This window comes from Coenobita brevimanus, chromosome 107 (assembly GCF_032717465.1).
Source record: "Coenobita brevimanus isolate Jiangsu-jjx chromosome 107, ASM3271746v2, whole genome shotgun sequence".
Classification (NCBI taxonomy): Eukaryota; Metazoa; Arthropoda; class Malacostraca; order Decapoda; family Coenobitidae; genus Coenobita; species Coenobita brevimanus.
The window spans coordinates 5,812,258-5,833,272 of record NC_137060.1 but is presented as its reverse complement, the minus strand read 5'-3'; the positions used below and the strand labels follow the sequence as shown (position 1 = coordinate 5,833,272).

General features: G+C 43.5%; 1 protein-coding gene across 1 annotated transcript in view; it reads left to right on the top strand.

The window, feature by feature from the left end:
- Positions 1-2,825: 2,825 nt before the first annotated feature.
- Positions 2,826-21,015, top strand: part of Ufl1 (UFM1 specific ligase 1) — a 130,788-nt gene continuing 112,598 nt past the window's right edge. Inside the window, exons 1-2 of the mRNA XM_080285588.1 lie at positions 2,826-2,905; positions 15,452-15,597. Of these exons, the coding sequence (XP_080141714.1) occupies positions 2,826-2,905; positions 15,452-15,597 (226 nt within the window). The remainder of the gene's footprint in view (positions 2,906-15,451; positions 15,598-21,015) is intronic.

Genomic DNA, 21,015 nt, shown 5'->3' with positions numbered 1-21,015 from the left:
TATTACATCAGCATCAGTGATAACTACCTCATCAGTGTTTCATTCCCATCCTAGTTCATCCACATCATTGAGTACTACATTAGATCCATACCATTACACCTCTGATGCCTCACTTGGAAGGTCTGCTCCCCCCCCCCTCTCTTTCCATTTTGTCAACCTACCCTAAATCCTCTGTTCTCTCTATTCAAAAGTCATCATCTGCATTTGACCTTGTTTTTGGTGCTCCAGCATGGCAAAAATGCTTTCAGATTCCATCCTCTCCATCTTTTGCAGATTGTAATTTAGATCTTCATTTGTGCCTCTTATGTCATGTTGGGAAAGTCAGCCCTTTAGGCAGTTGCTTATGGCACTACCAATTCTAATGAGATCCACAATAGTTCCTGCTTCTGAATGTGTTATGCGGCATATTCTGGGTCCAACTTCTTGAACTCAGATATGGGCACAGACTTAGGGTCTTTTATTCAAGACCAGGCTAGAGCATGCAAACAAGGGATAGGACTCAAACACAGGCTAACCTGTCTTGCATGTATATTACCTTACAAACAAGTACAGTGGACTTTATGCAATTAGTACATGAGGCAACACTACATATGAGCACAAGTATGGTGTATCGCACAACATTGTGTATCAAAGGGGACAAATATTCCACACAGTTATGACAGTATAGATGATCACAAGTATTACACAAGAGTCATGACATTAAAACTGGGGCACAAGTATTACCCAAGGGTGTAGGACACAACATTACACATAGTATGTAACACACAGGGTCAATGATATTATAGAGGGGTCTCAGGTGTTACACAGAGGTCATATGGACGGGGTTCAAATACTACACAGGGTCCATAATACACACAGTCTGTGATACTATAGGGGGGTCACAAGTATTACACAGGAGGCACAACACTCTGGACAGGGGAAATAAATATCGCTCAGGATCTATAGCACTATGGACGGGACACGTGTTGCACAGGGTCGATAACACCACTGGTGGGGCACTGAGGTGCACAAGAGGCTACGTCGCAGGTAGGTACAGGTGACGGCCTGGTGTGGGAGAAGGGCCGTCAGGGGTGCACTCCCGATAGGGTCGCTGGTCTCAGGCAGGTACTCTGGAGGCTGGTGTAAGCTGAAGGTCGGTGTGGCAGGCAGCCCCTTCCTGGCAGGGGCCCTAGGAATGTGGTGGCCCTCAGGACTGGAGCCAAACAGGGCTAAGAGGCGTGCTGCACAGCGCCTGCCCTTGGCAGTGGTGGAAGTCCTGGGGGAGGGTCTGGGCTGGTCTGGGCCTGGGGTCGGCTGTGGGGCACCCCTTGAGGTCCAAGGGCTGAGGTCTCGCCGGGAGGGGAGGGCTGTCAGGGGTCGTCTGTGGCCACTCACCCTTGGAGAGTCCATCAGCTGCTGGGGGCTGGACTGCAGGGACAGGACACCCTGGTTCACAACAGGTCCACTCCAGACACTCTCCAACAGGAGTCCTGTTGGGGAACAGTCTCCGCCCTTTGTAGAGGAGGGGGAGCAGGAGGGGCATCTCGCTCAGCCTGTGAAAGGGTGGGCTGAGCCAGAGACTGTGCCCTCATAGGGAGCCTCCAGGGTAATGGAGAAGGGATGACCGGTGGTGTCTCCCTCATCCTGGCAGGTCTGATGGACCCTACCAGAACTCCACTCCAGGGCAAAGGAAGAAGGTCTGGTGAACTCTCCTTCCGCCTGGCAGGTCCAATGGACCCTACCCAGGCTCCCTCCCAGGGCAGTGGACAAAGGAGGTCCGGTGGACTCTCCCTCGGTCTGACAGGTCCGATGGACTCTGTCGGGGGACCACTCGTCCCGGGGACAAAAGGAAGAGTCAGTCCAGCAGACTTGCTAGCTTCCAAGGCAGGTCCGATGGACTCTACCGCTCTCCTGCTGCCGGGGGAAAGTTGCAGCTGGGGGACGACTGGTGGTCTCTGCCCTTGTGGCAGGTCCGATGGACTCTACCATGGGCCCGCCTCCCTCCTTGGGACTGCGGGTGAGCATCATCTGGCCGATGGTCCGAGAAGCCTGCTCCCGAAGGTGGGCGGCAGAAGGAGGAGGTCCAGTGGACTCCCCTTCTACAGCAGGTCCGATGGACTCTGCTGTGCCGCTGCTCCCCCGGGGGAAAGTAGGACTTTGAGGACTGGTGGTCTTTCTATCTCCTTTAGTGGCAGGTACGGTGGACTCGGCTACCGAGGGCCTACTTGGGACTGTATTGAAACAAGTCCCACTTCGAGTATGGTGAGCGCTGTCCTCGTCAGAGAGTAATGCACCTGGCCGATGCACTTTCCGTGGGTCTGGCTGGGTGGAAGAGGGGCATAAGGCAACTGTGGACATGAACCGGTGAGGTGCGGGACACCTGTAAGCCTCCCCGTGTCCTCCTCTTGGGGTGAAGGTGTCGGGGCCGCTCCTTCGGGTGGGTATTTCAACTTACCCATTACATGAGGCATCTGACGGTACTGTAGATAGCAAGCAGTTTCGTGTCGGATGAGACTGGTAGTAGTAAATATGATGCAGATAAATGTAACCAAGTGACATTTATTTTACTAAGTCATATCTACAGTATATGCTGCACTTTTCTAATCTAAATATAACCTTGCTACCTCTCGATGTGATGTGTTGACATAAAATTTCTAAAATAACCGAGTGAAGCATAGAAACAACTTCACATTCATTATTTTAATGTCATCCGCTGTTTACCCATCAGATGCCATGAGATTCAGAATTAAATACACTTTATATATTGTTTATTCTATACGATTTTTTAATGCCTTGTATTTATTAGTGGAATCAAGACGGGTTGTATTGGTTGCAGAGTAGCCATCATGTCTTCAGCTGATTGGGAAGAAGTTAAGCGGCTCGCAGCAGATTTTCAGCGGGCGCAGCTGTCTTCGACTCTGCAGAAGTATGACCTGGTTGCCGTTGTCTTATATTGTTTATAGAAGTTAATATATCGATGTAATATGAACTACTTAGAGTGACGCAGGAATTTAAATGTGGATTGTATGTCCCCTGCCTGTCAAAACCCTTTCGAGAGAGTTACTCTATTAATATTATGAAAGTGGATCTGTCATATATTTCAAGGATGATAAAGTTCTACGGTGCTGGTTGGGTGGGGATAAATACTTGTCCATTCCCTTTTCCTGTTTTCTGTTACCGTAGTTTCTACGGTAGAATTCAGGGTATTATTTTACATGTTGCCAATATGCGGTTCAGGGATATTACCACCATAAATGCATAGTATGATATCTACCTCTAAGGTAAGCATTCCACTGCAGCAGGTTAGGTTAGGTCCAGAAAAATATACTGCACCATCTGGGGGGTTTATTGGCAACTTGTAAAAATTTACCGAATTCAGACCACAGGAGTCCGATACAGACTTGGCAATTATGAGGACAGTTACACAGTAATTCAGACCTTTGTTTTTTCTGCAAACCTACCCTCTGAAGGAAAATAATTTTTGTACTACCATTAGATAGAATACAGGTAATTAATTTTTGATGGACAAACTGCAGGAGAGCTCCCATAAACGAACTATGGAAATTTTATGACAGGGATTATCTTTCTTAATTGTAAGTTCACTTATGACACCTAGATTCTGTGAATGTATTTATGTTACTAAAGACTATATAGGGTAATTCATTCATGACACCCAGATTTTACAAATATGGCATGTTATTCATGAGCACTAAGTTAGGTTTGTTGATTTTGGTGTTGGCATCCAAAAGAGGGCAGTGGGTCAATTTGGACCTGAAACGCATTCGTCCCCAGATCTTTCAGGTTAGTTAGGTTAGGTTAAATCTAGTTAGGTTTGGCCTAAGTAGGCCAGGTTGTGGTAAATATATGCTTTACTTTAAACAGCAGAAACACTTTAACAATTCAGTTTGTGTTCCTCCAGTTGGTTTTCTGTATGTTTCTAATCATTTTCAATGTGGTAAATGCCCATTATTGCTATTTTTTTTTTTTTCATCATCATCATGTTCCTCAAGTTTTACCTGACAATTATTTGTTTCCAGTATAATGGAAGAGACTTACTCACATGTACTCAAATTCATTTACTTCATCATTTAATTTGTTTTCATTTTTAGTACTATTAGTTTCATTTTTAATGACTCCAACATGCTTGGATGCGTCGGCCTTGGTTACCTAATGGCGGCTCTCCACGCTGCATGATCCATTGCAGCCTCCCTGTTCAGTCCCTTAACCCTGAGGTCACACTTAATGACCTCGTCCCATGTCTTTCTCGGTCTACCCCTTGTAACCCCACCCCCAGTATTAACACTTCTCACCTTCCTCACCCAATTATCATCCCCCATCCTCTCCACATGTCCAAACCATCTCAATGTACCTCTCCTCATCACAACACCAATACACTCCAGTCCCATCCTACCTCTCAATTCTTCCATCGTGAACCCAGCCCCCCCAGACCTTGGACGCAGGGATGCACTACACATCCACCTAATCATTGTCATTTCTGTACGTCTGAGCTGGCGAATATCCTCCTCCTTCACTCCCCAGGTCTCACTACCATACAGCATTACACTCCTTACACATGCTGCATACAAAGACCACTTAGCATGTAGGGAGAGTCCTCTCAATGTCAGGAGAGGCAACAGCTCCCTGAACTTCTTCCAACCACTTCTCACCCTAGCCACAGAGCTAGCTCCAGCTCCACCTCCAGCACACAACATGTCTCCCAAATAACAAAACTCTTCCACACACTCAAGAGATTCACCAGTAAGTTCAATTCTTTCACTTCTGACAATCTCCATCTGCTCTCCCCGACACGCCGTACACATAAAATCAGCAGTATCTCGCAGTCTACCTCTGATACCACTACATCTCTTATGCACCCATTTATCACAAACACCACACAAGATGAAATTACTTCCCACGCCCTTGTGGCAAACTGCACATGGCCACTCTCCCTCGTCTTTGACAGTACCGCCACCAACCCTAGATATCATCACTTTTGTTTTATCTGCATTTACCCTTAAGCCCTTGTGCCCCATACCATCTCTCCACTTCCTAAACCTTTCCTCAGCCTCCCTTTCGTTCTCTGCAATCACCACCAAATCATCAGCATACAACAACTCCCATGGGAGTCCGTTTCTAAAGTCACGTGAAAGGGCTTCAGGTACCATGATAAACAACATGGGACTCAAAACTGACCCCTGATGCACACCAACATTCACGGAAAACCCATCACTCAAATCTCCATTCACACTTACCTGGGTGTGAGCACCCACATACATAGCCATAACGACCCTAACCAGCCACTCCTCCAAGCCAAGCTTTCTCATTGCCCACTTCACCACCTCTCTAGGGACTCTGTCAAAGGCCTTTTCCAAATCAACAAAAACAAAAAAAAGATCCCTTCTCCTACCAATATATTTTTCCTGAAGCTGTCAAACAGTGAATATGGCATCAGTGGTCCCCCTACCTGGCATAAACCCAAACTGCATCTCATCAATATTTACTCTTTCTCTAATCATACCTTCTAAAACTCTCTCCATTACCTTCATTATCTGATCTAAAAGCTTTATACCTCTATAATTTCCTCTTTCCAGGGCATCACCCTTCCCTTTATACACATTTACAATTACACTCTTCAGCCAATCATCTGGGACAACACTATCTATCTATAGCCCGACGCCCTAATCCCGCAAAGGGTGGCCGCAGACAAAACGCCTCCAAGTCACTCTGTCACCCACCATTTGACTCCCCTCCCCCCAACTAACCCCCCGTCCCTCATATACCTCTCAACTCCATCCCTCCACCTCATCCTCGGTCTACCCCTCCCTCTCCCTCCCTCCACCTCACCTACATACACCCTCATACACACTCATGAATAAATAATCCTATTTATCAGGTCAGTGACTAACTTCACCCCTATATAGCCTGAGGCCTTCAACATTTCGGCAGTCAACCCATACACACCTGCTGCCTTCCCCACCTTCATCCTGCCTATTGCCTCACTCACAGTAGCAGCATCAATCAAAGGCCAAGGGCCAAACACTGGATCTGCTGGCTCCAAACCTTCTCTGTCCCAGTCAAACTCCTCATTCAACAACCGGTTATAATGCTCTCTCCATGCATCTTTAATACCCTCACTGTTCACCACTACCCTTCCTTCATCATTCTTCACACACTGCTCACCTATAATATCCCGATTATCCCTCTTCACCTGACCTACCACCCTAAATATCATATTTTTCCTTTCCACATGATTTAGGTTATCAAGTAAAAGTCTCTGTGACTCAGACTTTGCCCTGTATACCTCTCTTCTAGCCCTACGCTTGGCAGCCAAATATTCCTCTTTGCTACCACCCTTCTTCCATTCCCGGAAAAACCTTCTTTTCTCCTTAACTGCAGCTTCTACACCCTCATCCCACCACCAAGTTACTTTATGTCTTGGTGGTCCTCTTGTCCAACCGCATGTTACATCAGTAACTCTCAAGAGATTGGTCTTGAGGGCTCAGTACTGTTCATTAACGCCTGTGTCTACAGCTCCCTGTTCAGCCATCACTCTCCTCAGCTCGCTATAGAAGGCATCCCTTACTACTTTGTTTTTCATATTCCATATTTTCCTCCTAGGTACATAAGTCCTCTTTTTCATCACTCGTTCTTTAAACACCATATCACAAATCAGTAGTTTGTGCTGCTGCACACACTCCTCACTTCCTGTTGACATTGTTTCCTTGTTGTTATCCATGTCCCTTTTGCATTACTGATGATTATTTTGTGGAGTAGAATTTGTTTCCCATTTCCCAGTGGGGAGTCAGGTTAGGTTAAATTGTTAGGTACACCTAGGCGTGGTTAGTTTAGGTTTAGTTAAACTGTTAGGTTAGGTTAGCTGTGTTATGGTGGGTTAGAATATGATACTTTGCTATGTGATGGTAATTTATGTAGGATTAGGTCATATATGGATAGATTATGTTATATGAGGCTAGAAAAGAATGTATTTAATTTGGTTACATTATCTTCCTTTCATGGAAGTTGCAGAAATCCTTATTTATTGTGAATAATGATGGAGTACAATACTAAAAGGTGCCTGGGACACCAGGCTGAGAATAAGTCACTTCTGCCTTGATGCTGAGGAATCAAGCATGAGGTGATACAGCGGAAAATAGCTAAAAATAGCGGGTAAACAGATTTAACAAGCAATGTTTGCCCCAGAAATAATCAGAAAAATAATACAGTCTACAGTATCAAGAAGAGTAACTGATTTGGTAAGGCACTTCTACTGCTTAAAGTAAAACATATGATTACCAGTTAGGTTTAGTTATATTAGGGTAGGTTAATAGGGATGAAGGACTTGTGTAGTGATGGATTGACTTTGGAGCTGAGTCAGCCAAGAAGTCTGACATGGCTGGTGGCTGCTTGCCACAGTTTGTGTGTAAAACTGGTGGTCTTACGGTTGATATCTTAAGAATTATGAATTTCCACAACATCGTAAAGCTATCATAATGAAAAGACATTGTAGTTTATTGACAAATCTGTCTATAGCCAGATGCCTCAATCCTGTAAGGGGTGGCCACAAACAAATCATCCCAGTGTTGCCCTGTCCTCTGCCATTTCTCTTCCCTCAACCTATCTGGGGGTGTATGATTCCATGTTCCTCCTCTTTGTGAAGTTGTCATCTGCACTAACCAGTCACATTCTGTAAGTTAGAATATGGTAAGTTAGTTTAGAACCTAAGCTAACTTAACCTAACCTAACCTTGGGAGATTAGAGCATGGGTAGATAAAATAGATTTCACTTCTTGACTGTTAGTAATAAAATTTTATCCTACATTCTCAACCAAAGGCTCCCTCTGCATCATATTTAATTGTCCATCCTTCTTTTGCCACCTTAGTGCCACATAGCCTCCCTTGGCTTGGTGCTAGCATTTCCCACCACTCATTCATTCATTCATTCATCCCCTTTATAACATGACTTAGGCCTCTGGGTGTGTTTAAAAATAAGGCATTTTATAATAAAAATCATTTGTGCTCATCAGGGCTCCCAAATGAGGTATGGACATAATGATAAGATCTGGTAAGGCAAAAACTGCTTAATACAGGAAGCATTATTGTGTTGATTTAACCGCTGTAGTTACCAAACCACATTAGTAGTAGTAGTACTGTACTGTAGTAATAGTAGTACTAATAGGAATGTGAAACATAAAAGTGGCAGATTGCTAGTGAAGAAGGCAGAAAAAATGAGCAGATGGAGAGAACACTTTAAGGAATTGGTAAACATAGAGAATGAAAGTAACATAAGTATAAGTGGCTGGGAGAAAGAGGGAGATAAAAAGGGAGGAAGAAATCAGTAGGATGGAAATAGCGGAAACAGAGAAAGCCAAAATGGAACTGATGGAGTGTGCAGTGAAGTGCTGAAGCACAGGAGAGAGATAGTAATAGAATGGATGTGGAATTTGTGCAGATTTGCCTGAGAGGAAGGTAGAGTCCTGGAGGATTGGAAGTCAGGTATAATTATTCACCTGTATGAAGGAAAAGGGGAAAAAGAAGTGTGGTAATCATAGGGGCATATGTCTTCATAGTGTTATAGGAAAAGTATATGGTACCGTTGGATACTTATTGACATAGGGAAATCTGTAACTGAAGAATTAGTTAGAAAACAACAGGGAGGTTTGAGGAAGGGAAGTGGTTGTGTAGATCAGATATTCATCCTAAGGTGTTTAGCAGAAAAGTTTCTGGAGAAGAGAAAGAAGTTGTATGTGGCCTTCGTAGATTTGGAGAAAGCATATGATGAGTGGATTGACAAGGAGTGTTCGTTTTATTTCATTTTTGAGGCTCCAACATGCTTGCATGCATCAGCCTTGGTCACCTAATGGCAGCTCTCTATGCTGCTCGATCTCTGGCATATTCGCTATTCATTCCCTTATCCTTGAGGTCACACTCAACAACCTGGTCCAAGGTCTTTTCGGTCAGCTTCTCACAACCCTACCCCCAACATTAACACTTCTCACTTTCTGCACTCAATTATCATCCCCCATCCTCTCCACATGAACAAACCACCTCTGTCTACCTCTCCTCATCACAACACCAATACACTCCAGTCCCATCCTACCCCTCAATTCATCTGTTGTAAACCTAGCCCCCCCCCTCCCCAGGCCTCACACTGTGGGACACATGCACATCCACCTAATCATTGTCATTTCTTTATGTTTGAGCCCTCCGAGTATCTTATTCCTTTACTGCCCGGGTCTCACCACCATATAGGATTATGCTCGTAACACATGCTGCATACAAAGATCCCTTGGCATGGAGGTAGAGCCTTCTCAACATTAGGAGAGGCAACAGCTCCCTGAACTTCTTCCAACCACTCCTCACTCTAGCCACAGAGCTAGCTCCAGCCCCATCTCCAGCACATAACATCTCTCTCAAAGAACAAAACTTCCACACACTCAAGAGACTCACCAGCAAGTTAAATCCTGTCACACCTGACAATCTCCACAAGCTCTCCCCAACACACTGCACACATTAAATCAGCATTATCTCACAGTCTACCTCTAATACCACTACATCTCTTATACACCCACTTATCACAGACATTACAGAAGATGTTCCTATGTCCTTGTGACAAATCACACATGGCCACTCTCTCTTCCTTGATAGTACTTCCACCAGCCCCAGATACCATCACTCTTATTTTACCTGCATTTACTCTTAAGCCCTTGTGCCCCAAACCATCTCTCCACTACCTTAATCTTTCCTCTGCCTCCCTTCCATTTTCTGCACTCAACACCAAATCATCAGCATACATCTGCCATGGGAGTCCATTTCTGAAGTCACATGAGTGTGGAAAATACTAAGAATATATGGAGTAAATGGGAGGCCATTGAATGCTGTGAAGAGCATGTTTGAGGGTGCTAGGACTGTAGTGCATGTGGATAGTGAACTGAGAGAATTTTTGTGTCTGAATGTTGGATTGAAACAAGGATTTGTCATGTCTCCATGATAAAAGAGATACAAAGTAGAGCAACGGATGTTGGAATGGCCCTAATGATGGCAGCATTTGCAAACTTCCTGTGCTGTTGTTCGCAGATGGTACTGTATTGTGAAATGAAGACAAAGGGGAACTGCAAGGCTTAGTAAGAGTTTTGGAGAGTGTGTCAGAAATGCAATCTAAAGGTGAATGTAGGCAAGAGCAAAGTTGTGGTCATTGAGAGAAATGAAGTCACTGAATGCACAGTGAGGCTCGATGGTGAGGAAATGGAAAATGTGAGTGCATTTAAGTACTTGGGTAGTGTGATAAATAAGGATGGAAGTTTAGAGAATGAAGTTCTTGAAAGGGTACAGCAGGGAAGAAAGGTTGCTGGTTCTTTGAAAGCAGTGATAAGATATAGGGACATGAATGTGGAATTAAAAACTTGATGCATGATAGTATTGTGATACTAACTCTAAAGTGTGGAAGTGAAGCTTGAACCTTGTTGGAAGGACACAAGTCAAGAGTGAGAGAAGTGGAAATGAGTTATTTGATAGGAGCTTGTGCATTTATATGGAGAGACAGACTGACAAATGAGGAAGTGGAGGTGCATTGTAGTGTGGATGTTGATGTGATGGAAAGCATTAGGAGAAATTCATTGAGGTAGTTTGGCCATGCGGAGAGAATGGAGAGTGAGAGACTAATGAGAGGAGTGTATGTGAGTGAGGTGGAGGAGGGGAGAGGGAGGGGGGAGACTGAGGATGAGACCTAGGGATGGAGTGGAGAGAGATATATAAGAGAGGGGGATGTGAGTTGGGGGGAGGGTAGTGTAATGGCAAGGGACAGGGTGACATGGAGGCAATTGGTTTGTGGCCACCCCTTATTGGATTGAGGCATCTGGCTGTAGATATATAAGTAAATAGTTACCAAACACATGGAAGGGCGTTCTTTACATACCACAACAAACCTGACCAGACCCAGACCATACATGACCTAACATATGCCTGTTAAACCTAATATTAGTAGGAGGAAAGGGATTAAAGGAAAATACTCTGTAGCAGTCTTCCATATACATATCTTGTGGTGGCTATCTTTTATTAACCTGACATGGATGGACAGTTCTGACGTAAGAATTGTGATGGATAGATGATTCATAGGGACGAGGCACATCTCTGTCTGTCTCTGGAGAAGTGATCAGCCCCTACCCATTGCTTCATGCATGGGTAAAGATGTCTAAGGTGTTTTGAGTTGTTGGTGAGAATTACATGAGTAAGTTGTAGTACAGAATGAAAGAAGGAGTATGGTAAATGTTGTTCTGGAAGATGGCCCCATGCCTAACATTAACTTATTAGGCTATTATTATTGTATGGGTTGCATTCCATCCTTAAACAATCATCGTTTTTAGCAAAGGATGTTATTCAAAGTATTCATTATTGTAAATTTTGGAACACTGATTGATCAGCTTTATTGATAGGGATGAAACATATTTTACCAGAAATTTTTTACAAAAAAATATATATGATAGTAGTTGGATAGCTGCCATCAACCTTGGGAAGTAGCCACTACTGTACCATGAATTTAAAATGTGGCTGCAAGTTTGGTACCTATCCACCCAGTAATCACCTTTGGTAGGAAACATTCAGTCACAAGTACACACCCTCAGTGATCTTTCTTCTGAGTGACAGTACATCGTCAAAATGCAAGTTGCGACTTACAATGTTACAGAACTTGTTACACATATCAAATATCTTTTTTCCCCAACAGCTTCTTGCAGCTGTTGGCAAGTAGTTAGCTGGCACTGGCACTTTGTTTAGCTTCCACCCCATAGAAGATATCAGTTGTACCATGGCCAATTCTGGAATGGGAATTTTTAAAGGGGAAACGTATCATCATGTATACGAGTTCTGTTCAGAAAGTATCCGATGACAAAACAAAATAAGTTTCAAAGCAAGCCTGAGGACAGTATATCACCCATGGGGATGAGGGTGGGTTCATGGAATGTGGGAAGTTTGAGGGGAAGAGCAGGGGAAGTCGCTGAGGCATTCAGTAGGAGGTGGATGGATGTGGCGTGTTTGCAGGAAGTCTGGTACAGGGGTGGATCAGCCAGAAAGATTGTTGGGAAGGACTGTTGCTATAAGTTGTTTTGGCAGGGGGGGACAGACTGATATGGAGGTGTTGGTGTGATGGTTGTGGAGAAATGGGTGGAATATGTTATGAATGTTTTGAGAGTAAGCGATAGGATATTGGTAGTGAAAATTCTGTTGAGTAGAAAGGTAGCTGCGATTATATCGGCATATGCACCACAGGCAGGATTGGATGAAGCAGAGAAAGATAGATTTTGGGATGATTTAATTCGTGTAGTGGGTGGTATGCGGGATGATGAGATAGTGATTTTGGGAGGGGACTTAAATGGTCATGTAGGTGAAGCAGCACAAGGTTATGAAGGAGTGCATGGGGGATATGCGTATGGTCTAAGGAATGCAGAAGGGGAAAGGATACTCGAGTTTGGGGAAGCAACTGACATGATTGTGTGATACACATATTTTAGGAAAAGAGACAGTAGGTTAATTACATATGAGTCTGGGGGAAATAGCAGTCAGATAGATTATTTTCTGGTTAGGAGGGCTGATAGGAGGTTAGTGAGGGATGTTAAAGTTATAGGAAGTGAGGAGTGTGTGCAGCAGCACAAACTATTGATTTGTGATATGGTGCTAAAAGAACAAGTGATGAAAAAGAGGACTTATGTACCTAGAAGGGAAATATGGAAGGTGAAAAACCAAGTAGTAAGGGATGCCTTCTATAGCGAGTTGAGGAGAGTGGTGGCTGAACAGGGAGCTGTAGACAGAGGCGTTAATGAACAGTACAGAGCCCTCAAGAACAATCTCTTGAGAGTTACTGCTGTAACATGCAGTTGGACAAGAGGACCACCAAGACATAAAGTAACTTGGTGGTGGGATGAAGGTGTAGAAGCTGCAGTTAAGGAGAAAAGAAGACTTTTCCGGGAATGGAAGAAGGGTGGTAGCAAAGAGGAATATTTGGCTGCCAAGCTTAGGGCTAGAAGAGAGGTATACAGGGCAAAGTCTGAGTCACAGAGACTATTACTTGATAACCTAAATCATGGGGAAAGGAAGAATATGATATTTAGGGTGGCAGGTCAAGTGAAGAGGGATAATTGGGATATTATAGGTGAGCAGTGTGTGAAGAATGATGAAGGAAGGGTAGTGGTGAACAGTGAGGATATTAAAGATGTATGGAGAGAGCATTATAACCGGTTGTTGAATGAGGAGTTTGACTGTGACAGGGAAGGTTTGGAGCCAGCAGATCCAGTGTTTGGCCCTTGGCCTTTGATTGATACTGCTACTGTGAGTGAGGCAATAGGCAGGATGAAGGTGGGGAAGGCAGCAGGTGTGTCTGGGTTGACTGCCGAAATGTTGAAGGCCTCAGGCTATATAGGGGTGAAGTTAGTCACTGACCTGATAAATAGGATTATTTATTCATGAGTGTGTTGTCCCAGATGATTGGCTGAAGAGTGTAATTGTAAATGTGTATAAAGGGAAGGGTGATGCCCTGGAAAGAGGAAATTATACAGGTATAAAGCTTTTAGATCAGATAATGAAGGTAATGGAGAGAGTTTTAGAAGGTATGATTAGAGAAAGAGTGAATATTGATGAGATGCAGTTTGGGTGTATGCCAGGTAGGGGGACCACTGATGCTATATTTATTGTTCGACAGCTTCAGGAAAAATATATTGGTAGGAGAAAGGATCTTTATTTTGTTTTTGTTGATTTGGAAAAGGCCTTTGACAGAGTCCCTAGAGAGGTGGTGAAGTGGGCAATGAGAAAGCTTGGCTTGGAGGAGTGGCTGGTTAGGGTGGTTATGGCTATGTATGTGGGTGCTCACATCCAGGTAAGAGTGAATGGAGATTTGAATGATGAGTTTTCCGTGAATGTTGGTGTGCATCAGGGGTCAGTCTTGAGTCCCATGTTGTTTATCATGGTACTTGAAGCCCTTTCACTTGACTTTAGAAACAGACTTCCGTGGGAGTTGTTGTATGCTGATGATTTGGTGGTGATTGCAGAGAATGAAAGGGAGGCGGAGGAAAGGTTTAGGAAATGAAGAGATGGTATGGGGCACAAGGGTTTAAGGGTAAATGCAGATAAAACAAAAGTGATGATATCTAGGGTTGGTGTTGGTAGTGTCAAAGACGAGGGAGAGTGGCCATGTGCAGTTTGCCACAAGGGCGTGGGAAGTAATTCCATCTTGTGAGGTGTGTGTGATAAATGAGTGCATAAGAGATGTAGTGGTATCAGAGGTAGACTGCGAGATAATGCTGATTTTATGTGTACGGCGTGTCGGGGTGAGCAGGTGGAGATTGTCAGACGTGAAAAGATTGAACGTGCTGGTGAATCTCTTGAGTGTGTGGAAGAGTTTTGTTATTTGGGAGACATGTTGTGTGCTGGAGGTGGGGCTGGAGCTAGCTCTGTGGCTAGGGTGAGAAGTGGTTGGAAGAAGTTCAGGGAGCTGTTGCCTCTCCTGACATTGAGAGGACTCTTCCTACGTGCTAAGGGGTCTTTGTATGCAGCATGTGGTAGGAGTGTAATGCTGTATGGTAGTGAGACCTAGGCAGTTGCCAACATGGCGTGGTCGGGAGCACACCGTGCGTTCGCTGTCGAAGCGTTCTTCACAAACAACCGTTCCATGATCACTGTGCAGAGAGCCTTTCAAAGACGTTTCAGTATTCCATGGAACCAAAACGTTCCAGGTCGGAAAAACATCTTGCAGTGGGTTGAGAATTTCAGGGCAACAGGCTCAGCTTTAAAAAGAAAATCACCTGGTTGACCTAGGAGCGCTCATACGCCTGAGAATATTGAAGCATTGAGGCAATCTGTTGTGCAGTCTCCAAGACGTTCTGCGCGGAAGCATGCTTTAGCTGTAGGGATATCGTGGGAATCTGCAAGGAGAATCTTACACAAAGACCATCACTTCCATCCATACAAAATGATGGTTGTGCAAGAACTCAATGCGAGAGACTGGATAAGCCGCAGGGAGTTACACGAGCGCATTCTGCAACGTGTTCTGGAAGATGCCGTTCTCTTGTGCAGTGACGAAGCTCATTTTCATTTGAGTGGCTCTATAAACTCATCGACCCCAAACTCTTGAAGCCCGTAAGGTTGCTTTTCAGCAGGAGATAGCCGTTGTTCCACCTGACATGACCCGTCGAGAAATGGCAGCCTTCAGAAATTGCCACCAAGCATGTATAGACAATGACGGCCACCATTTGGAGGATGTCACCTTTAAAACATGATGAATAAAAGCTGTATTGAATGAAAGTTCATGTGTGCAAATAATATTTTGATTATCTTTAACCATTTTTTTTTTTTCATATACTTTTGAAATGTGGGAGGTTTTTCTGGGTCACCCTGTATATATGGAATAGCATAAAAAGATATGAAGATGTGACAAAATGTAAACCTACCATGAATAATATTTAATATAAGTTATTTTCGTTTGTCTTCAGACTGTCAGAGCGTAACTGCGTGGAGATCATAAATAAACTGGTGGAGCTAAATCTTCTTGACATCCTTCACACCAATGATGGCAAGGAGTACATCACCCCAGCACAACTCACACGGGAAATACAGGATGAGGTCTTCATCAGGGGAGGTAAGGCAGATGATGATAATAATGATGCAGTTTTTACAGCATGGTTTCCCATTTTGGTAAGTGGCTAAGGCAATGCCATATTTTTTTTGTTAGGAGCTTGTAGCAGTTTGTGACCAGATGCCTTTCCTGGGGTCAACCAGTTGTCCTTGGGTAAGATTGAATGCTCGATCCTTGTATTGATAGCATATACTCCAACCAACTAGACATTGGCAGCTAGAAAGAGGTATGGGAAAGTATTAGGTTGATGAGAGAGAAGGGTATAAGAAGAAAGTTGCTCTGAAGCTTTACTTTTGAGGATAGGTTCATTGACTGAAAAGAGAAAAGATGAAATCAGTTGAGTAATGGGATCCGTCAGACCTCTACATTGTCTCCCTTCCAGTGCTCTAAAAAAAAAAAAAAAAAAAAAAAAAAAAAAAAAAATCTGCTCCTGTGCCTTCCTAGGGTTCAGGAAGGTTAGGGAAGCTCATTTTGCTGTGTAAAATATGAGAGGGATAGTTGTTGATGCCAGCCTCATGTAACTAACATATACTGTATATACAGTAAAACCTCGATATTATGGACTTCAGTAGACTGGAATTCGCTTTTACCGGACTCGAGGAGCAACCGGACTAAATTCCTATACAGTAATCCCTGTACTTTCCGGATGCCCACTTTCCGGACACCCCACTTACCGGACATTATGGACCTGGACCTTCGGTACCCAAAAATGGCCAAAAAAAAAGAAAAAAAATCCCTCCAAAATCCTAATTTTTCCCACCCGTAATTTGAAATTGCCGCACACACCGAACAGCTGTTACACCACGGACCCTTCACTCCTTCCTTCCTCCCCCCTCCCCCCTTCCCTGTCAGGGTTGCCATTTGGTATTTTTCATTACCAAATGTGGGCCAGTTTGGTAATGAAAAATTCATTTGGTAATGAATCAGAATAATGCATTACCAAATGGATTTTTCACATGTATGAGGATACACAGGATGGAGATGGTGGATTGTTTGCTCTCTCTAATTAATCTGCTACCCAACATAGCATGAAAATAATCAACATGCTGTTAATTATAAGGAGAGTGATTACATTTATTTACACTTGTATATATAATTACTGTAGTGAAGAATAAATGCTAGCTTTATGAATTAGGTAATGAAAAGTTAAATTTGGCAATGAAAATTGAGGAGTTTGGTAATGTGGCCATTGCGATCTGGCAACTCTGTTTCCCTGTCACCACCAAGGCACAAAAGTTACTGCCTAACTTCGATCGTGAGCTGATGCTTATCGCAGTGGAAGCCACACGTGCTTGTTTTTTGTAAATAAACTGCAATACCTCGCCACTAGACCACACGGGAATTTACAGTGTTGTGCAGTGTTAAGAAATTAGAATTTAGAATGCAAAGGATTAACTGTGGAGTGCAAAGTGGCGGTTGAAACTGGCCTGGTGCAATTAACAATGTGCAGTGTTAAACAATTATAAATCACAGTGCAAAGAATTACTCAAGTGCAGCACAACACTAGATTACTGTACATGCTTCGAGAGCATTTTCACCACTGCCAAAGCCTTTAGAGAAGGCAACCACGGACGTGCTGTAAGTACCCTGGCTGTGGTACAGTCAATTCTGATTCCTCATTCTTTGGTTCCTTGTCATTTATTTCATGCTTTATATCCATTATTGGGGTGAATAGCATCTTAAATGAGTTTAAATAGGTGCAATGCATGTCCGGTAGGGAGTTATTTAGGTGGCTTTCAAAGTTAGGCTGGGTTAGGGTCCTTATGTACCAGTCCAGGAGTCAGGGGCCCACTTTCCGGACATGCCTTTGGCTCTATTACATGGGATAGTGGAGGGATTACTGTATATCGGAAAAAGTCCGATAAAGCCAGAAGCATTCCAGACTTCCTGACAACTTCAGCTATATTCACTACAATAAGGTAAATAAAAGACATGTTTATCAGTGTACAGTACAGTATTATTATGTATATTATACCATTGGATTAATGTAGTGAAGTTATAACACAGTACAGTACTGCAATGTTAGTCAAAACAGTTTAAAAACCGTTGGTGTGATCCGGACTAATGTCTGTTATGTCGGAAAAAGTCCGGTTTAGCTGGGGGAAGTCCGGATATCGCTTTTATCGGAATTTCACATTTTTCGGAATGGTTTGGGCCCCAATTAGTCCGTTATAGTGAAGTCTTTCTGTGTATATATATATATATATATATATATATATATATATATATATATACAGTAGAACCTCTTTGGTCCGGACCCCTTTAATCCGGATTTCTGTTAATTCGGACAAAATTTAAAAATACTAAACTCCAAAAATATCTTGAAAGTAATTCTAAAGTCATATTCGGTATCAGCGCGGAAAGCGATCGTCATTCGTTTAGTCTCGGATCACGCTAGATCGCAACATGGGCGCCTGTTTAAACACACACTAGCATTCATTCCATCAACTAGTTCACCAACCATTTATATTTTTACACTGTATTTCAAAAGTTAATCCTCCTTACCATGCCCCTTAATGCAAGTGTAGCTTCTGCAATGAATAAAAGTGTTAAAAGGGGGAGTTTGCTTACACAAAAATGGGTCAGAATATTCTGCAGTGTTTAGTGATTACTGTAGGTTATTTTTTGTACTTAAATGTGCTTTACTTGTACATCAAACATTAGCTTCTTGCCCATATGGGCGTTATCAATATGCCAAAGATGACAATGTATTTTTTGCCTACATAAGTTTTATTTTTATTCCAAATATTAGTTAATTAATTTATTTATTTTTTTGCCTACACGAGCCTTAGTCACTTACTACAATTTAAAATGTGGGCTAGTTTCTTGTCATGGCCTTACCTGTAAATTATGCAATACAAAACTATCGTACATGATTAGTTTTGTTATTTTAGTATCCTTTCATCTTTTGCAGTTACGTAGGGTTGACATATGCAACATATGTTAATAATTAACAAACATACCATATGTTGATAGTTTTTGGTATGAACTGGAGATTACCCTGATGGTCCGGACAATCTGCTAATTCGGACAAACCTTCCCCCCATATAGTCCGAATGAGAGAGGTTCTACTGTATATATATCTATCTATCTATCTATTGCCAGACGCCTCAATCCCGTTTGGGGTGGCCACAAACAATTCGCCTCCAAGTCGCCCTGTCCCCCGCCATTTCACTCCCCTGCTCCCAGCTCACACCCCCCTCTCTCATATACCTCTCCACCCCATCCCTCCATCTCATCCTCGGCCTCCCCCTCCCTCTTTCCCCCTCCACCTCACTCACATACACTCTCTTCATCAGTCTTTCACCCTCCATCCTCTCCATATGGCCAAACCACCTCAGTGTGTTCCTCATAACGCTTCCTATCACATCCACATCAACACCACAACGCTCCTTTATATCCTCATTCGTCAGCCTGTCTCTCCATGTGACTCCACAGGCTCCTCTTAAATAACTCATTTCCACTGCTCTCACTCTTGACTTGTGTCCTTCCAACAACGTCCAAGCTTCACTTCCGTACATTAGAGTTGGTATCACAATACTGTCTTGTAGTAACTTTTTCACTTCCATGCTCACTTCCCTGTTTCTTATCACTGCTTTCAAGGAACCAGCAACCTTTCTTCCCTGCTGTACCCTTTCAAGCACTTCACCCTCCAAACCTCCATCCTTACTCATCACACTACCCAAGTACTTAAACGTACTCACATTTTCCAATTCCTCACCATCCAACCTCGCTGTACATTCACTGACTTCACCTCTCTCAAAGACCATTACTTTACTCTTCCCTACATTCACCTTTAGATTCCGTTTCTTACACACACTCTCAAACTCATCAACCAAGCCTTGCAGCTTCCCTTCGTCTTCACTCAACAACACAGTATCATCCGCAAACAACAGTACAGGGAGTTTCCAAACACTATCCTCTCTCACCAGGGCCACTCCAACATCCACTACCCTACCTTGTACCTCTTTTATTACCCCATCCATGTACAGATTGAACAACCATGGAGACATGACACATCCCTATTTCAACCCAACCTTCAAAGAGAAAAATTCACTTAGTTCACCATCCACACGCACTGCAGCCTTCGCACCATCGTACATACTCTTCACAGCATTCAACAACTTTCCATCTACTCCATATATTCTTAACACTTTCCACAATCCTTGTCTATCCACCCTGTCATATGCTTTCTCCAAATCCATGAATGCCACATACAACTTCTTTCCCTTCTCTAGAAACTTTTCCACTAAAGATCTGAGAATGAATATCTGATCTACACAACCTCTTCCCTTCCTAAAGCCTCCCTGTTCTTCTCCAACTAATATATATATATATATATATATATATATATATATCCCTACGTGTCAAGTGGGGTTGGTGGAGGATTAGTGCCCCTCCCTGTAAAACAATTAACTCTAAGCCCTTGGCCACCCCGTTTGGGATACATGGCGTCTGGCAATGAATGAATGAATATACAGTGCTCATCAGAAATATCGAGCGCCCTGCGTCCCTCTTACAAAACAAACCTTTCAACATTGGAAAAACATATAAATAATGCATTTTATTTACCTTTAGTGCTTTGTAGGGTATCCTTTACGCATCTTCACGGACCTGAGACGTCTTGGAAGTTAAAGGGCGAGGTTCCTGAGGTGCTGGAGGGGTATTTTGTCCCAGGAGTCACGAATGGAGGCTTCCAGCTTAGGCAGAGAGCTCATGTCCTTCCTTTGGAGATTCTTCTTTACGAGGTACCAGAGGTTTTCAGTCGGGTTGAGGTCTGGGCTATTTCCTGGCCAGTCTTTTATGTATGATACATCGCAGTCACAAAGCCAGTTGGTGACCGATTTGACCTTGTGAGCAGGTGCACCATCCTGCTGAAACACTCGTGCACCTGTGAGCTCGAAGGAGTCTGGTAAATGATCACACAGAAGCTCCAGGTAAACATCCTGATACACTGTAATGTTCTTGGGAAGCACAACAAACTTCCCCAAACCTTGACCAGAGAAACAACCCCATACCATGAGTGAATCAGGATGTTTTACTGTGCTTTCAACATATCATGGGTCAAGTGGGTCACTACCTTTGCACTGGTACACACGTGCTCCTCTGTTACAGGTGACACTAAACGTTGCCTCATCAGACCACAACACTGACAACCATTACTCCTCACCCCAATTAAGGTATTTGTTAGCAAAGGCAAGCCTACGAAGTCACTGACTGCTAAAAAGAAGAGGCTTTTTCACAGGCCTGTGACTTGTTTAACCAAGTTCATGGACCCTACGAGACACTGTTCGCACAGACACCTCACCAAACACTTCCTGGTCGCTCTCCTTTATTTTCCTTGCACTCACTCGAGGATTAAACTCCACTGCACGTTTTAAAACATTATCAGACCTTGGGGAAGTTTTCCTAGGCCTACCA